The sequence below is a fragment of the Chanodichthys erythropterus genome, chromosome 7 (genome assembly GCF_024489055.1).
Source record: "Chanodichthys erythropterus isolate Z2021 chromosome 7, ASM2448905v1, whole genome shotgun sequence".
Classification (NCBI taxonomy): Eukaryota; Metazoa; Chordata; class Actinopteri; order Cypriniformes; family Xenocyprididae; genus Chanodichthys; species Chanodichthys erythropterus.
The window spans coordinates 39,361,499-39,379,291 of NC_090227.1; the positions used below are offsets into that span (position 1 = coordinate 39,361,499).

Genomic DNA, 17,793 nt, shown 5'->3' on the forward strand with positions numbered 1-17,793 from the left:
GCTGCTCACGTGAACAGCGTCGGCCAATACTGAGCCAGCGTTTGGACATAAACACGGAAGTCTGCACTGCGTCAACTACGTATGACAACAGTTCAAATTGTTGAATAAAGTTGTTATTTTTGTTTTGTTTTTGTGCACAAAAAGTATTATCGACGCTTCATTACATTAAGGTTCAACCACTGTAGTCATGTTGACTAATTTAACGACGTCTTTACTTCTTCTCTGGACCTTGAATAAGGTAATTTCGTTTCTTTCTATGGGAGATAAAAAACCTCTCAGATTTCATCAAAAATATCTTGATTTGTGTTCTGAAGATGAACGAAGGTCTTAAAGGTGTAGAATGACATGATGGTGAGTAATTAATGACAGAAATTTCATTTTTGGGTGATCTAATCTTTTGTTATTTTAGTTTTTGTAGCAATGGAAAAATATCATGGAAAAAAATTCATCTCAATTCACTAGTTTCACAAGTATAATGTACTTTTTTTCCTAAACTACAGTATGCACTGGAACACAAAGGTTACTTTTCTTATTCTCAATGTTTTCTAAAATCTTTACAAAAGTTACAAAAATAGTAAAATAAAAAAATGGCGTTTGCTGACAGTTGTACTGATGCTCTGTTTCATTAAAGGTGTTGTAAGTGATTTCAGCCATTTCGCTTACTTCTGCCAGACTGTCAGCCAAACGCACATCAGAAAACACAACCGCATAGACGGCTGAAAAGCGTCAGCAGATTCCCCTGATCTGCTCTTTACAGAGTCCTATGCCAACAGAGACAGCTGTGATTTATCCACCTTATTCCTGACGAGCCTACTGCGTTTTATGGGTTGCACTTCCGGTTTGGGGAACTTCCAGTCAAAAAGACTGAAACGAGTCATTTCAAATCACAAGGTTGCCCTAGAAATAAAGCTTATCCATCAGTTTGACTGAATGAACTGTCAATTTTCTGTCACGTTTTATTTTAAAGGGTTAGTTCACCCAAGAATGAAAATGATGTCATTAATGACTCACCCTCATGTCGTTCCAAACCCGTAAGACCTTCATTCATCTTAGGAACAGAGTTTAAGATATTTTAGATTTAGTCCGAGAGCTTTCTGTCCCTCCCTTGAAAATGTATACGGTAGACTGTCCATGTCCAGAAAGGTAATAAAAACATCATCAAAGTAGTCCATGTGACATCAGTGGGTTAGTTAGAAGTTTTTGAAGCATCAAATACATTTTGGTCAAAAAATAACAAAAACTACGACTTTATTCAGCATTGTCTTCTCTTCCGGAATCCTTTCCATTGAATTGATTCCATTGAATCCTTTCATCTGTCGGTGTTGGTAATTCACTTTTACATCATTGTTTTTGGCGATTAGGACATGCACACTTACGCACCATTTTAAAAAATATAGCAATACCAAAATACAAACAATGTAGAATAGCTTGAAATACAGCGTGCGTCTCCCTCGACTGTAAACGAAGCTCTGGTGCACCGGATAACACATCAGCAGTGTCACTGCGGAGTCGTGAACACGGATTGACAACAGACCCGGAAGAGAAGACAATGCTGAATAAAGTCATAGTTTTTGTTATTTTTGAACCAAAATGTATTTTCAATGCTTCAAAAACTTCTAACTAACCCACTGATGTCACATGGACTACTTTGATGATGTTTTTAGTACCTTTCTGAACATGGACAGTATACCGTACATACATTTTCAATGGAGGGACAGAAAGCTCTCGGACTAAATCTAAAATATCTTAAACTGTGTTCTGAAGATAAACGGAGGTCTTACGGGTGTGGAACGACATGAGGGCGAGTCATTAATGACATAATTTTCATTTTTGGGTGAACTAACCCTTTAAGACATCATGAGTATAACGTAACGCTTGGTATTTTAACTTGACATGTCAAGAATATCTGTGGCAAGAGCTCTTTTCAGTCGCTGCATTCTTTTCCTTATGATTATTTTCTTTTTTCACTTTGCATTCCGCTGTAATAGTATGAAAAAAATATACTGCACATTTGTGGTCTGTTCTCCTGATTTAATTAATGATATATCCAATTAATAATTCACTGGAATGCACGAAGAATCTCTCGTTTTTCTCCTCAAATCCTCACATCTTTCCAGGTTTGTTTTCACAGGTAATAATTTATTATCTGTCAATATGACAGAAATGATGTTAATGAACATTTTTGATTAAGGCAACGTACAGTATGTTGCATAATACAGATATATATTACTACAGTGATATTTAACCCGTCCGTTATTGCCGTAGAAAGAACCACGCTTTTTCATGGTCTGTTGAAAGTACCTTGTGGATGCTTTTACACTTTTAAATTTACTTTTAATGTTCGATGGTTGACGGGTGATTAAATAATATAATCTCATTGTACCCCAGTAAAAAAACACATAAAAAATGTATTATTGCGTTCATAGAGTGAGCCTTTCGCTGATTTACAGCTTAACGGAAGTTACACCCATAATTCACGCTAAACATCATGGGGCGTAGGAATAAAGTGGATAAAGACACATATTTCAACGATGTCGTCTTGTCAGGTAGAAGGCCATTTATGTCTGTACAAACACACTTACAGCACTTTTAAATGACAAAACTTTGACCTGTATTCCACTGCATTCGTTTTAGTAGTGTGCTGGTCCCAGGTGTCGGAGAGGGGGCGGGTGGGCAGAGAGCTGCTGGGAGCAGGAGAAGAGTGCGCTGGGGCTCCCTGGTGGTGAGAGCTCCTCATCAGAACTCAGGAACGCTCCTGCTGATGTTCTGCTGGAACACAGGAATAGCTCGGATATCAAATCTGAAACAAGTCATACTGAGATCAAATAGGAATATGTAAAAGCATTATTGAAGTTAGAGATCTGATCTGAATTTTTCTGTTTGTGGCCAGCAGAGGGCAGCACGGAGCGAGCTGCTTTTCTTTCATGCTCTTTAACCATTTAAAGCAGAGGTTCTCGAACATTTGGACTCAAAGGACATGACTTTTCCAGTTTTTGTTTTTTAAGAAAAGTGATTTTCACTCACAATTCTATTAATTCTACTCTATAAAATGTATTAGAATTTGGTGTAGGAAAATATATAAAAATTGTAGGCTAATTTATATATCCAGTGGTAACCCTGGTTCTTCAAAAATGAAAAATAATTGTTGTTGAGGGGGTTAATTAAAGTAACATACTGGTTTTTAGTAGTTTTAGCTCTATGTAGTGCTTGTTTTGTCTTATTTTAAATCATTTTAAAGGGTAAGTTCACCCAAAAATGAAAAATCTGTTATCATTTACTCATCCTTAAATTGTTTCAAACCTGTAAGAATTTCTTTCTTCTGCTGAACACAAAAGATATTTTGAAGAAAGTCTGTAAACAAACAAGTCTGTAAACATTTTCCATATAGGGGAAAATTAACTGTTTGGTTACCCATATTCTTCAAAATGTCTTCTTTTGTGTTCAGAGAGAAATAAATTCATACAGTTTTGGATTTCGAATAAATTGAAGGTGAGTAAATGATGACAGAATTTTCATTTTCGGGTGAAATATCCCCTTGTTGAGAACCTCTGGTCTAAAGCCAAACTTTTCATAGTGCTTAAGAAAGTAAGAGTATGTCAGCAGGGATCCACTATGTTTTGTCCGTCCCCTCGTGTATATGCAGTGAGGGAGTTTCTCTTACTCTTGACGGCTGGTCGCAGCTCTGTCTCGCTGTCGACGGTTCTTGAACCAGTTGCTGACTTGTGTAGCAGTGAGTCCAGTGGCTGCAGCCAGATCTCGTTTCTCTCGTGGCGAGGGGTACGGCTTTCTGCAGTACCACTCTCTCAACACGCTGCGAGACTTTTCCTGTGAGCAGAAGACGCAACAAAAACCTCTTGAAATCTCTCCCAAAAAGCAGCAATATTATTTTGAGACTATAAATCAGTGATCATATACACTGTGCACCTATTGTGTTTAAAACAATGTGCTACACCAACAGACTTGAAAACCTTGAAGCAGTAGCTGGTCTCCTCTCCATCCCAGATGGTGCGTGGAAGAGGAAACTTGCGACGAATGCGGTACTTCCCCACAGCTCCAAGAGGGCGGCCCCGCTGAAGTTCTGCCTCCATGTAGTGAGCCCGGAGCCAGAGCTGTTGGAGGAGAGGGTGACTGCGCGGGGAGAACACGTTCCCCTCTAACAAGGCGTACAGCTCAGCAAAACGGCAGTGGTGGAAGGCGACCGCAGCCCGCGCCTTCAGCACGCTCTCCTGACTCTGTGTCATGGCCAGATACATGTTGGACGTAGTGGAACCAGAAGATAAAGAGCATAAGAAAGAGGACAAGCGATCCATGCTTCCACTCTGGAGAAGAACCTCACAAACACATGCCACCTGCTCTGGGGAGAAGCCCATCGCCATGATCGGACCCAGGATGGTGGAAGGTCTTACAAGGGATGTTGAGGAATTGTCCTGCAAAACAAGTTGTCTCTCTACATTACCAAAGTCCTTTAAAGGGATCCAGAGGATAACTGAAAACTAAAACTGAAAAATCCACACGACAGCAAGCTTCACAAGAATACAGAAATGTGCAAAACCAAAGTACCTTCTGATGTGAATGCAGTGTAGAAACTCTCAGGTCAAGTTCTCACAATAGTCCTTTTTGTTCTCCGTTGACGTGTTAGCCAATAAGTGCAGCCGATGAGTGTATCAGATTTTTTTGTTTTAGCAGGTTTTACCTTCTTCAGCCACAAAGACCCGCCCAGACAACTTGGTACATGCAGGTAACCGGAGAGCATAGGGGTTAAAAAAACAGACAGGTACCAACACACACACAGACACAAACCTTTCAGACCAAGTGTTGTTTGTATTTGTATCAATTACCTGGGAAAGATGTCAGGTGCACAATGGAGCTTATTTAAATATGAAGGCAATCTTATTTTCTAATCAAATCATGGTGGCAGCATTTGTTAGACAATTTGGTTAGAGATGGCATGGTAGAAATAAGTGTGTGTGTGTGTGTGTGTGTGTCTACTATATCTACTAATATATATAAAATATATACACACATACATATGCATGCAAGTAATGATGTGAAGATGTGTGTTGGTTTGTTTCTGAAGGGAAAACTATCTTTATGTTGCTCAGGCATATCAGTAAAAGCGCTTCTAAAAACATGACTATATTAATTTAAAACAGAGCATTCAGGTAGCATTATATATGTTTATTACATATCACAATAAAATGGAATATAAAAAATAAAATAACTATACGATACAAAACACACCTCTATAAAAAGAGATGTTGTTTACAATAAGGACAAAAACTCCCTTTGAAATTATATATAAAAAAAAAAAAAAAAAAGTCTTTGGTTTGATCAGCTGCATATTTTTCTGTTTGTACATGAATATGAAGCAAAAGTAATGTAAAGTAATTAAAAAAAATGAATAGAAAAAAACAAACAAATATAACTCTACTGACTAAAATACATGTGCATTAACATAATAATCATTACATTCTGGAAGAGTAATAGCAATACTCAGGGACAAACACATACACACACACACACACACACGCACATTCCCTTACTTTCCAAAAAGTTAAAATATTGTCCAGGTGCTTGGGGGGGGGGGGAGAAAAAAAAACTTTGGCAAGTCAATACAACTTTTTAACATAAATGTGAAATACAAAGATGCTACACAAAGCAAAAACACTTGTGTTATACCACAAAATTGAGTGTAAACCGAATATAGAATGAGGGAAACGGCTTTAAGGTTATCATAGAATGACCCAAAAATGATTGATAAATGCATTAAATATTGTTAAAAACAAAACAAAACAAAAAAAAAGACATAAAAAGACAGGTATACTCAAGGCTAGAGTTAACACAGGGTGATTACTGTGCACCAAAATCTCACAGGCCTAATATTCCACAAAAGCCTTAAATGTACAGTTGAATGGTTTAAAAATAGCACCAAATTTTGTAGGGCCAGAGAGAAAAAAAAATGTAAATGCTTAAAAACTATATAATGTGCAAAACATACAGAGCTGTGCTCTGCATTAAGTGATCAGTCAGGTGGTGTTAATGACCTGTGTTGAAAAAGTCATACTTGTAGCTTTGAATCACCTAGGGTAAATTGCATTTGATAGGAATTAGGTGAATAAAAAAAGACAGACATGTCCTGTAGCTATGTGGAAATCCTATGATTAAAATATTTGATTTCAAAAAATAAAAAGAAAAGAAAAACAGGACAAGTGAAAAACAGGAAAAAAAGAGAAAATGTTCACTGTACATGTACATGTCGGATCTGTAGTGTAAGAAGTGGCTGTTTTTAACAGTAAACAAATCTTAGGGTTTAGTTATCATGCAGAGCAGTTGCATAGACTAATATTCAGTACTTCAATTCCCTTCAAACACTAGAGCCTATATATATGTTTATACAGTTTCATAGTAATCAGCTGGAATGCTTGGGTAAAGCTCAATGGTTTATCTACGGAAACCAATGTCAATTATCTGTCATACCAAAACATACAGGATGTCCATGGTCAGTTTAGTGCACCATCATGAACTTACTGTATACATAGAATATAAAAACAAACAAAAATGGTAAGAGTGCTTCACTGCATGTTCAAAGTATGTTCAAATTCCAAGCAGCCTGCCATCCACAAATCTGATGCATGTACCATCCACTCACCTAGGTACTTAGGCCAATTCAATGTTAAAGAAAATCAGTTAAAACAGCACCTGAATCAAGCTGATGCATGTAATATGTCCAATGCAGCTGTGACAGGCACATTTTAAGGTTAGTTTGTCAACCGAGTCTCATCTTCCACCCAGTGCTGTGAGTTTACTGAACCGTTCTATCAGATTTCCTTCTCCCAATGAAGGGGGCTGCTGGTGCATCTATATGAGCCACCTGTACAGGATGTTTGAAGTAAACCTCCCAATGCCTAGCTCATGTTCAGACCCATTTCACTCCAGGATACCAGTTTTGTGACAAGCATAAACATTTACCTCTATTACATTGTCTCTAGGAGGAAAACCTAATATGACTTTTATTTTTAAATGATAAAACTTCTGTTCAGAGTCATTTTATCTATAAAACTGAGAAGTAACAAAAACGTAAGGCACAAAAGAAGGCATTCCTGCATGCTCTTCACTCCCAGATAAAACAATCTTGATTGCCTTTTACATATTAGTGCCTTTTTACCACTTAGGGAGTCATGGTAGCCCTTGTAACAAGCCACAAGCTGCGATTCATCAAAATCAAGGCTAACATGTAGACACAAACTTAGATTCCTAGAGGTGAATATTGGTTATACAAGTGTCATCTCTGACAAAATGGCTGTGCCTTTTCCTCTACTGAACCTGTAGTCATGCCCTTGACAAATACATTGTTTTCACAGATGAATTCAAAATATAAGAGAGAGAGAGGTTCTTTTCAACAACTTAGTTATTAGGTTGAATACTTCCACTATTTAAGCCTTAACCAACACAAGGAAAGGTGAGGAAAGACTCAAACCTCTGAGGTCATAAATCATAGTTCCTCTTGCTTCAGGGACATGGTTGAATGCAACTCTAGCCAGGCTGAGATTTAACATGAACTGCATCTAGCAGAACTGATAATTACAAACCCAGGTCATCATCCACAGGGACTGACTGCAGTTGTGTAAGGATTTTTGAGTCCCCGTCCATGTCCTCCACTTCATCCAGCTGAGAGTCTCTCTCCACATCCTCACCCGGAGGAGTGCCCAACAGGAGGGACTCTCCTCCTGGCAGGCCTAACAAAGCGGGGTCCTCTGGAAGATCCCCTTTCCCACGCATGTCAAATAATGTCAGACCAGCAGAGGAAGACAGTGGGACAGGGCTCCAGGCTGGCTGGGAGAGGTGGGGCCCAGTTGCCACACCGCTGCAGATTGGACTGAGTGGTAGCATGCTATCAGGGCTAAGGGTCTGCTGGGATTGTAGAACGCCTGTAGGAGTGGGAGTGCTGGATGAGTCTGGGGTGTTAGGAGAGGCTCCTGGGGTTGGGTTGGCAATGGTCCCTGGCTCAGGGCTGCAGTAAAGTGTAGAGGAGCCAACAAATCCCAAATGAGATGGTTGTAGTGAATTTGAGGTTTGAGCAGTGAGTAAAGGTGCTGGTTGATTCTCAAGTGGATGTACAGCTGAGGGTTGGAGATCAAGGGTACTGTTGCTTGAGACCGAATTGTCTGGGACGGACTTGACAGGCATGCTGGCAAACTGGATGCCAGCTGGGATAGTAAGGATGAGTTTGCCATTTTGAACACTTAGGATGGGGCTGCTCCCAATGCCACCTGCTAAGAGGAAGTTGCCTGGAGATAAAAGCAGAATGAAGACATCTCAATACAGAACAAAACAAATTTTCCACTGCTGGTGAAATTCTTTTTGTGACATACCTGGAGAGGCAGAAGGCAGCTGAATCACCCCAGAGTTAAGAAGCTGAACTCCTGGGATGGTTCCAGTAGGGACACTCTGAGGAGGCCCTATTGGGCTAAGGCGTATCGGTCCCTGGGCAACACTCAATCCTGTTCCAGCTCCAGATGTCAGAATCTGGAAAGCACCTCCAGGGGACGGAATGGAAAGTGATGGTGTTGCTGGGACCACCTGAGGAAAGGAGAAGGTTCCAGTTGGAGTTCCCGCAATAGATGACACAGGCATAAGTTGAGGCAGTGACAGGGGGACCAGCTGAGGCTGGCCTGAGTCTTTGGGTTGGGATATGGGAACAACTTGAGTCGGGGGGGAGATGGGAATGACTTGCGTCCCCATGGAGGTCTGTATCTGTGAAAGGGTGGCTGAAGTAGATTCATCTCCTAGCTGAGGTGTAAGCACTTGTGTGACATGTCCATCAGTCATCTGGGGGAGTGATAAAGCACTACTGGTGCTTAGTGTGGTGGGGCCATTTTGGGGCTGTGCTTGAGCAAGTCTTGGACCAATGTGCAAGGTCTGTGTCTGAAACTGAGGAATGGGAACTTGGGGTAACTGTGGATTGACCGGGGAGACTGGAACAAGCTGGGGGCAAGATGACACTGTGGCTCCAGATGTAGGCTGCATCAGTTGAGAAACTGGAACGCCCTGTATCGATGGCACCACCTGGGGTAAAGACAGCACTTGAGGGTTGGAGATGGAGCTGCAAGTTGGCGACTGAGAGTCAGTCTTTCCTAATACAACAATTTCGGGAGGCTGTGTGGGCTGTAATGGCACCATGGGACTGGAGATGACTGAACTCACAGAGCTAGCTGTTGATGCAGGAATACGATTTGGCGCCAGTATCACCGAAGGGAGAGACGTGGGAGAGATGACAGAAGTGGAGATGGTGGGCGAGGACATAGAGTTTGTAGGCACTGACTGATTACTATCTGGATTCTTCAAGGCTTCTGGAAGACTGATGAAATCCAGTGGAGAGACATTGCTGCTGGCTGTTTTTGCGTCCTCACTAAGAGAGAGAGGTATTGTGCTAGTTAGACTGGCTTGTGGATTCAGAACCACAGTGGGCAGGCTGCCTTGGGCCTCCATATCATTGATGCCTCGTTCATCTTTAGAGATCACTTGAGCCCCGTTAAGTAGCAATGGTGCATTAGCTGTAACAGGACTGAGAGTTACTGTGTGGCCATCGCTCAGTGTCAACCCATTAATGATGACCCCGGTTCCTGCCCCTGAGAGTATAGGGCTCCCATTGAGCAGCAGTGGATGAGAGCTTGTAAGGAATCCCCCGGTGCTGTTGAGAAAAAGCTGACCAGTACTGCAAGGAGCACCAGTGAGGGATATAAGAGAAGCACTGGAGCTGCCGGTCTCTTGAGCAGCAGGTTTGTCAGTAATATCCTCCAGATCTCCTTTGCTGGCTTCATCTTCTGTGCTGTGGTTCCCATCAGATTCACTAAAGAAGAGACAGAAATATTACATTTGGTCAAACAGTCTTAATGTAGTTCCGATCAATGTCTACCATCAATTTCCAATCCTCAAAAGCTTTTTGACATCAGTATCAATGGAGAGAACCAAATTAATTACAAACCAGACCCAGTGAAGCATGTGGTATGACAAAAAAAACCTAGATCAGAGCCAACTTACTGTCACTGACACTCTTCAGTGTAGTCACAGACACTTGATAGATTTTATTTTTCAAAAATTGAGCCAACCAGTTGGCATGCAACTCTTGAATCTGCAAATCTGACTCATTGCTTCCATTTTTAATCTTAGTCTAAGCATTGGTTTGAATACCAACTCCTTGAAGTGAATTATTAGTTATTCTTCCATTATTTAAAGGTGGAGATTCCTCTACTGGATAATTACTCTCTACTGCTTTTAGACATCTCCTGTTAACTTAAAATTAGTGCCAAACACACACACACACACACACATACAAAAAAAAAAAAAAACACTTAATGTGTTATTTTTATGTGCTCCAGATTATCACTAGTGGTCAACTGATATAGTTTGGCTGACAAGTTTTTCTGTCCGGCCAATGTTTCGGAAACAGGACTTTTATACTGCATAAAAATGTGTACTCTGTGTATAACGGTCTGTCTGTGGACAGGACAGGAGAGTTCAGTTGTCACTGGACATGCACTACCGACAAACTTTAAACCATTGATTTCAAACTATTCTATACTATACTCATTTTCACTGTGTGCTGCATGTAAAATTAGTCTTACCTTGTGCCTTGTCTTTATTTCCATTCAGTCAATTTTACATTTATTTGTATAGCGCTTTTCACAATACATATCGTTTCAAAGCAGCTTTACAGAAAATGCATGTCAACATTACAGTTTAGAGTCATCTGTTATCAGAGGTGACTGTGTCCAAATTATGTAATTTCAGAAATGTACATATGCAAATCACGCAGTTAGCTAACAATGTATTTATTTAAGGCAGAAACAATGAGCTCATTGATGTAACGAATACATGTTAACAATGATTAGGATATATAGCAAAGTTTGGAATGGTGCAATGGTTTGCATCATCTGAAGTCCTCGCATGGGTTGGGGTCATCTCTTCACAAGTGTTGAGGCATCTGAAGTCATTTGAAAAAATATGATTCCCAGAACGCACAAACTTACCAGAGTGCCCTGGTGGTTACAGCGTTTACTCATTTTTTATTCATAGATTTTTAACTATTTCTTTGTGAAAAATACTTTGGTATCTTGCTTGAAAAGCTGACTTTTGGTATTCATATTGATAACCTTTTTAGACTTGTAACCTGAAGGTCACAGGTTCGAGTCTCAGTACCAGCAGGAAATGTAGGTGGGGGATGTGAATGAACAGCGCTCTCTTCCACTATCATTACCCACAACTGAGGTGCCTGTGTGCACATGGATTGGTGAAATGCAGAGCACAAATTCTACCATCGGACACCATCCTTGGCTACACGTCATGTCACTTTTTCTTTTTTTTTTTCAACTTTGACCAAGTAAAAAAAAAATTTTCCATTAAAAAGACTATAGTGATGTAATTTACAGTATTTGTACTGTATAAAGTACACCCTTGACTTTTTTATTTATTTTAACTGCATACAGTCCATCATGCTGCTTTACAATTTGTAAGCCTCAGAGTATACTAAACATGGATTCTGTACCATTTCTTGATCCGTTTTAAAAAATAATTCTTTTAATAAAACAATGTCAAAGCTTTTAATGCTAGTTTATAATTCGTTTTTGTTTTTTAGTTCTTGATCTTGGTATGTTTTGTGGTTGTTTGTGTGTAGTTTTCATGTACTACTTTTATATTTATATGTGAATTTTCTTGCTTTTGAATATTTGTGCATTTGCACAACATACATGTGCTTTTAGGCAACAAAACAGCATAACTGATTAATAAAAGAGACTGAAAATAGTTTATAGCCTGCTTGATCAAATAAATACACTAATAAATACTAAAAAAACTACACAGCACACTGTCTAACAAATATAATTATATATATATATATATATATATATATATATATATATATATATATATATATATATATATATATATATATATATGCACACAAAGTCTAAACAAAAATGATTCAGATATTTTTGATATATTTTACTAGTGGGTACAGGACACTATAGTTCATTTATGTAAGACAGGATAGCAAAATAAAGGAAACTGTGATATATTATACACAAAAATTCTTCATACTGTGGAATACCAGTAAAATTGATTAAAAAAAAAATTGGAAACAAAAATTATTCAGACTCTTTGACCTGACCATGTTTGCTTAAGTGTTATCTGACATAATAATTTTTATTTAAGACATAATAATAATTTTTTTTCTGACACAGAAAATTTTTATTAATGATTATTATGTATTAAAGAATGAAATGTTCAGGGTGTCTGAATAAATTTTGGTTTGACTGTTTTATTTATTCATTTCCACAATGTCCTCTCCATCCTGAGATTGAACAGTCCATGGACAGAAAGACATTGTGGTGCAGAGTTTCAGGAAACTCGAGCCACTCCTGGCGCCCCTATCTCACATTTCACAACAAAGCAACATGCTTTCAGCCTTGTTTTCTAAGACTTCCTTGTCATTTTCATGTCAAACACTTTAGTTCACAATGATAGTGCATGAAATACATTTAACTTTTTCACAGCTGCATCACCCATCTGTGTTCAAACAATAAAACAGGCCTACATGATACAATAAAATAAGAAGAAAGTAACAACCTCCTTTAATCTGTTCAGACCACGTCAATATTTTCACTTTACACCCTCGTCCTAGTGTAAACCTCTCTCTCACACACACACAATAGAGGTTTGTTTACTGCTCTCTCCTCTCAGTTTGACTCAAGAATGTGTCTCTTCGGCCTGAAAGCAAGCACTGTTCACATAATCGAAATAATATGCACTTACCTTTTGCTGTTGGTGCCGGACGGGGTCCGGTCCCTCTGTCGGCGATTCTTGAACCAGTTGCTTACTTGAGTCAAAGAAAGTCCGGTGACTTTGGCTAAATTCTTCTTCTCGACCGGAGTGGGATACCTGTTGATCTTGTAACATTCCTTCAGAGCGTTGCGCGACTTCTCCTTGAAGCAGTACACAGTCTCCTCTCCGTCCCAAATGGTTTTGGGCAAAGGAAACTTTTTGCGCAGTCGATATTTGTCCACGGCGCCTAGACTGCGACCCCGGGACCTCTCAGCCTCCTTGTAGCGCGCCTTCAAGTAGAGGTCTTGAAGGAACCCATGGTTACTCGGGTGGAAGTCGTGACTGTCTAGGATGGCGTACAACTCTTTGAATTCCTCCCGGTGAAAAGCGACCAGAGCCTGGGCCTTCAGCAGGGTCTCGTTGCCACGTAGCAGATCGGCCGAAGGAGGGATGGTGGAGAGGAATCTCCACAGGCGATCCACATTGCCCGCTTGCAGCAGCGCTTCGCACAGACACGCGACTTGATCGGTGGAAAAACTGAGCGCCGAGTTCTGGAAGCTTTGGAGCAGTTGTTCCGAAACTTCGTCCGGATCCGTCTCCTCTTTCACTTTGGCTTCATCTTGCGTGGACTCCTTTGGGCCGTTTTCAGTTTGTTCTGTGGACTCCAAAGACAAGGAAGCCATTTTTATTTTAACTTTTTTCCTTCAAGTTCCTCCTCCCTCCCCTTCTGTGTCTCTCTCCCATTCTCCCGTAGGCGAGTGAGCGCCGCTGCAGAGCGAGGCGTCACGCCCCTGCGTTTCGTCAACCTCCCCCATCTAGACATCCACCGCAGGCCTGCTGCGTTTCAATCTGCCGCTGCTTTACCATTGTGCAATGCTCACGGTTTCTCTTAGTTTGTGTCTGCATACAACTCCTTTCAGAGTCAAACTCACACAATAAATGGCATAAATCAACATTTTTCACATTTATTTATTCCATCCAGGAACATCTATCTATCTATCTATCTATCTATCTATCTATCTATCTATCTATCTATCTATCTATCTATCTATCTATCTATCTATCTATCTATCTATCTATCTATCTATCTATCTATCTACACTAAAAAATGCTGGGTTAAAACAACTCAAGTTGGGTTGAAAATGGATAAACCCAGTTATTGGGTTGTTTTAACCCAGCAGTTGGGTTAAATGTTTGCTAAACCTGCTGGGCAGTTGTGTTTAACTCAACTGTTGATTAAAAGTGACTATATTGCTTTCTTAAAATGAACCAAAATAGGTTGGGAATTAAAAATCAGACACATAATTACTAGAAGCAACAATAATCAAAAGAGGAACATTTATTAATAAGCAATTTAATAAATGTTTATTGTTTCATTATTCATTGAATGTATTAATAAATGTTCATTTATTAAACATATTTTAATGTTAATTTCCAACATACTTTGGGTTCATTTTAAGCAAGCAATACAGTCATTTTAAACAATAGTTGAGTTAAATAAAATTACCCAGCATGTTGGTCAAACTTTTAACCCAACCACTGGGTTAAAACAACCCAATCTTTGTTGGTTTGTCCATTTTCAACCCAACTTGGTTTGTTTTTCGCGTTTTTTTACAGTCTGTCTATCTATCTATACAGAAGGCTGTTCGTGCTTATTCAGGAAAACTGAACCCATGGATCATTAAAAGTTTAATCAGGTCTTTTTATTAACCTAAACTTTGATATTTCAAGGACAATATGATTACTTTGGTTAAGTGTGTCAGTAGAAAAAGTCAGAGAGACAACAGATGTTGTGAGATGTCCAACAACAACTAACACTCTGTGTGTGTGTGTGTGTGTGTGTGTGTGTGTGTGTGTGTGTGTGTGTGTGTGTGTGTGTGTGTGTGTGTGTGTGTGTGTGTGTGTGCTTTTGTTTATATTACATTGTGGGGACCAAATGTCCCCATGATGTAATATAAACCTGAGTTCACCTACATCGTGGGGACCAGCCAGCGGTCCCCACAATGTAAATGGGTTTATAAATCATATAGAATGAGTTTTTGTGAAAAAGTAAAAGTTTGCACAGTTTCCTGTGAGGGTTAGGTTTAGGGGTAGGGGCAGGGTAGGGGGATAGAATGTACAGTTTGTTCAGTGTAAAATGCATTGAAGTCTATGGAAAGTCCCCACAATTCACAAAAACAAACATGTGTGTGTGTGTGTGTGTGTGTGTGTGTGTGTGTGCGCGCACGTTATGCACTGTAAAAATCATTTTCATGATTAGTTATCACAACTGTTTTTCTTTTGTCCAATCAACCTAGATAATTAATGTGGTTCAGATAACACAATATTTTGAGTTTCTGTTTGTTAAACCAATCTCCTTCATTGTATTAACTCAAATTTTTAATTTCAGTGAACTCAAAATTTTAAGGCAAACAGGTAACTTAATTTTTTATGTGTTAGTTCACACAAAATGAAATTTCTGTCATTAATTACTCATCCTCGTGTCTTCTCAAACCCGTAAAACCTTCGGAACACAAATTAAGATATTTTTAAAGAAATCCTAATCTCCACTAGACAGAAACGACAGAAGGATACTAAAGGCATTGTTAAAACTGTCGACGAGAATATTTGTGCTAAAAACAAAACAAAAATAACAACTTTGTTCAACAAATTCTTCTGTCCCCTGTCATACTGCTATGCTATTTTCATTGCAGAGCTTCAGTGTTTATGTCTGAACGCATGCGTCTGCTCACGTGACCAGAGCCGGCCAATACTGAGCCACAGTTTGGACATAAACACTGAAGCTCTGCAATGAAAATAGCATGACTTGACAGGGTACAAACAAATTTGTTGAATAAAGTCGTTATTTTTGTTTTGTTTTTTTGCACAAAACGTATTCTCGTCACTTCATAACATTAAGGTTGAACCACTGTAGTCACATTGATGGTTTTAACAATGTCTTTAGTAACTTTCTGAACCTCAAAAAGTGCAATGACTTTGCTGCCTAAGTGTGGATCAGATACCCTCAGATTTCATCAAAAATATCTTAATTTGTGTTTTGAAGATGAATGAAGGTCTTACGGGTTTGGAATGACATGAGGGTGAGTAATTAATGACAGAAATGTCATTTTTAGGTGAACTAACCCTTTAAACCAACAATATTTTTTTACAGTGGGGACAAAATGTCCCTACTAAGATGGCAATATCTTGTGGGTAATTTTTTTTTGGAGGAAAAACAGCTTGTAAATGATACTAAGTGATGTTTTTTTGAAAATGTAAAAATGCAGAAAGTGTTCTTTAATGAGTAGGTTAAGCGGTAGGGGATAAAATATACAGTTTGTAGTATAAAAATCATTATGTAAATAGAATGTCCCTATAAAACATGAAATATGGAGTGTGTGGAGTGTATATATGTGTGTGTGTGTGTGTGTACAGGTTTGGCTTGCGAGGGTCAAATAATAATAAACATTTATTTGTATAGCACTTTTCATAAAATGCAACTCAAAGTGCTTCACTGGCATAAAATCAAATAATACCATATCAATATACAATTATTCGAAAAAAACTATAAAAGTTTCAGAATGTAAAATAAAGCATATAGTTTGACCTTAGTATCAATATAAAATAAACAACAATAAAAGAACCAGAAGATCAAATATAAAACTGACTATGACACAGGTCAGTTTTAATGTCCTCACTTATATAGTGAAATATTATGACAACTGACTAGTGAGGACATTTTACTGGTTTATAAATTCAGGCTTATAAAATCAGCCAAACATGTTTTTATTTAAATCTTTGCACATATTTCTGTGATAGGTAGGTTTAGGGGTAGGATTCAGGTTAGGCCATAGAAAATATTATTAACCTGATATAAAATCAATGCAAGTCTATGCAGTGTCCTCAAACGTGTGTGTGTGTGTTTTGAAACTTTGCATGCTGGATGGACAGGGAGAGTAAGGGTTTAAATGTGAAACAGGACACGCACACCTGGAAACAGAAGGACAGAATGAGATGAGGCAAAGCTCTGTACCTCCATATCATCCCTTAGCAAGAATGTAAACTTTGTTTTCAGGAAGGCGGGAGATCAGGCTGTAGTCCGTCACCCCCATCCTAACTTTCTATCCTCTCAGCCCCGAACCCCTCAGCCTTTGATCTTCTGCCTGTGCGCACTTGCCTTTCAACATAGCCAGTCATGTTTTGCAGAAAAGACCTCAGCAATTGAGTAGTAGTTTTCCAAATCACTTTATTTGCCACTGCGGAGATACAATTATAAATTTGCCTTGGTTTTCAGGGTATCATGTCTTATATATTTGAATAAACACAATTGTATACAACTTTTGTATATCAGCTCCGAAGGTATTTTAAAAAATGGAAAGTTTGGTTATTTGAAATAAAGTCCAATTAGCTAACATTATACTCATAAAAATTATTATTTTTTTAATTTTAAAAACTTATTTTGATTCAACACCATTGCATTAGGTTTCTTGTTTAAATGTAATTGCCTCATGTTAAATTGACTTGAAATGATTACTTTTTGACGTAACTTGATGTTTTCATATTCAAAATAACTTGTTTCAATCAAGTAAACAAACAGGACTTTCACTTCCCGTCATTCTTTGCAAAGGGGCTGATCTGGGAGAGATTTAAGCAGTTTTTAGCAAGATGAGAGAATGGTGAGACTTTTTAATGTTTACTTTCTGTTGGTATTTAAAAGTTCCTGTTATGTTAATAGATTTTGGGTTACGATTGTGGTGAAGTGGTGAGCTTGTGCTTGGGTTGAGGATCTGCTAACAACAATTAAAGTTGCTTTAATAATAAAAAAAAAACTACTTTTTGGCATGCCATGGATGTAACATAAAAGTCTTTACAGAGTACAGATTTTGTTAAATTATTATTCTAACTTTTGTAAAAGTTGTGAAATTTGTTCTTGAATGCGTTCACTAAATAAACTGATCAATTAAACTGGATTACTTATTTTAATTTTTGTTTGAT

At 38.6% G+C, this 17,793-nt stretch overlaps 2 protein-coding genes across 4 annotated transcripts; both read right to left on the reverse strand.

Annotated features, from left to right (window-relative positions):
- Positions 1-1,746: 1,746 nt before the first annotated feature.
- On the reverse strand, positions 1,747-4,639 carry six9 (SIX homeobox 9). Of its 3 annotated transcripts, XM_067390532.1 has the most exons (4): positions 4,561-4,639; positions 3,969-4,427; positions 3,662-3,825; positions 1,747-2,769 (listed from the first exon to the last, which is right to left on the reverse strand). In XM_067390532.1, the coding sequence occupies exons 2-4, from the start codon at positions 4,374-4,376 to the stop codon at positions 2,631-2,633; spliced, it is 711 nt and encodes a 236-aa protein (XP_067246633.1). In that variant the 5' UTR covers positions 4,377-4,427; positions 4,561-4,639; the 3' UTR covers positions 1,747-2,630. The 3 variants fall into 3 exon arrangements, with proteins under 3 accessions (XP_067246633.1, XP_067246635.1, XP_067246634.1); XM_067390534.1 differs by lacking the exon at positions 4,561-4,639 and having other exon boundaries at positions 1,747-2,812; positions 3,663-3,825; positions 3,969-4,415; XM_067390533.1 differs by lacking the exon at positions 4,561-4,639 and having other exon boundaries at positions 1,747-2,766; positions 3,969-4,415.
- six5 (SIX homeobox 5) lies at positions 4,426-13,545 on the reverse strand. Its single transcript, XM_067390529.1, has 3 exons — positions 12,811-13,545; positions 8,373-9,850; positions 4,426-8,288 (listed from the first exon to the last, which is right to left on the reverse strand). Exons 1-3 carry the CDS (start codon positions 13,500-13,502, stop codon positions 7,582-7,584), a joined length of 2,877 nt encoding a protein of 958 aa, XP_067246630.1. The 5' UTR covers positions 13,503-13,545; the 3' UTR covers positions 4,426-7,581.
- Positions 13,546-17,793: the final 4,248 nt, after the last annotated feature.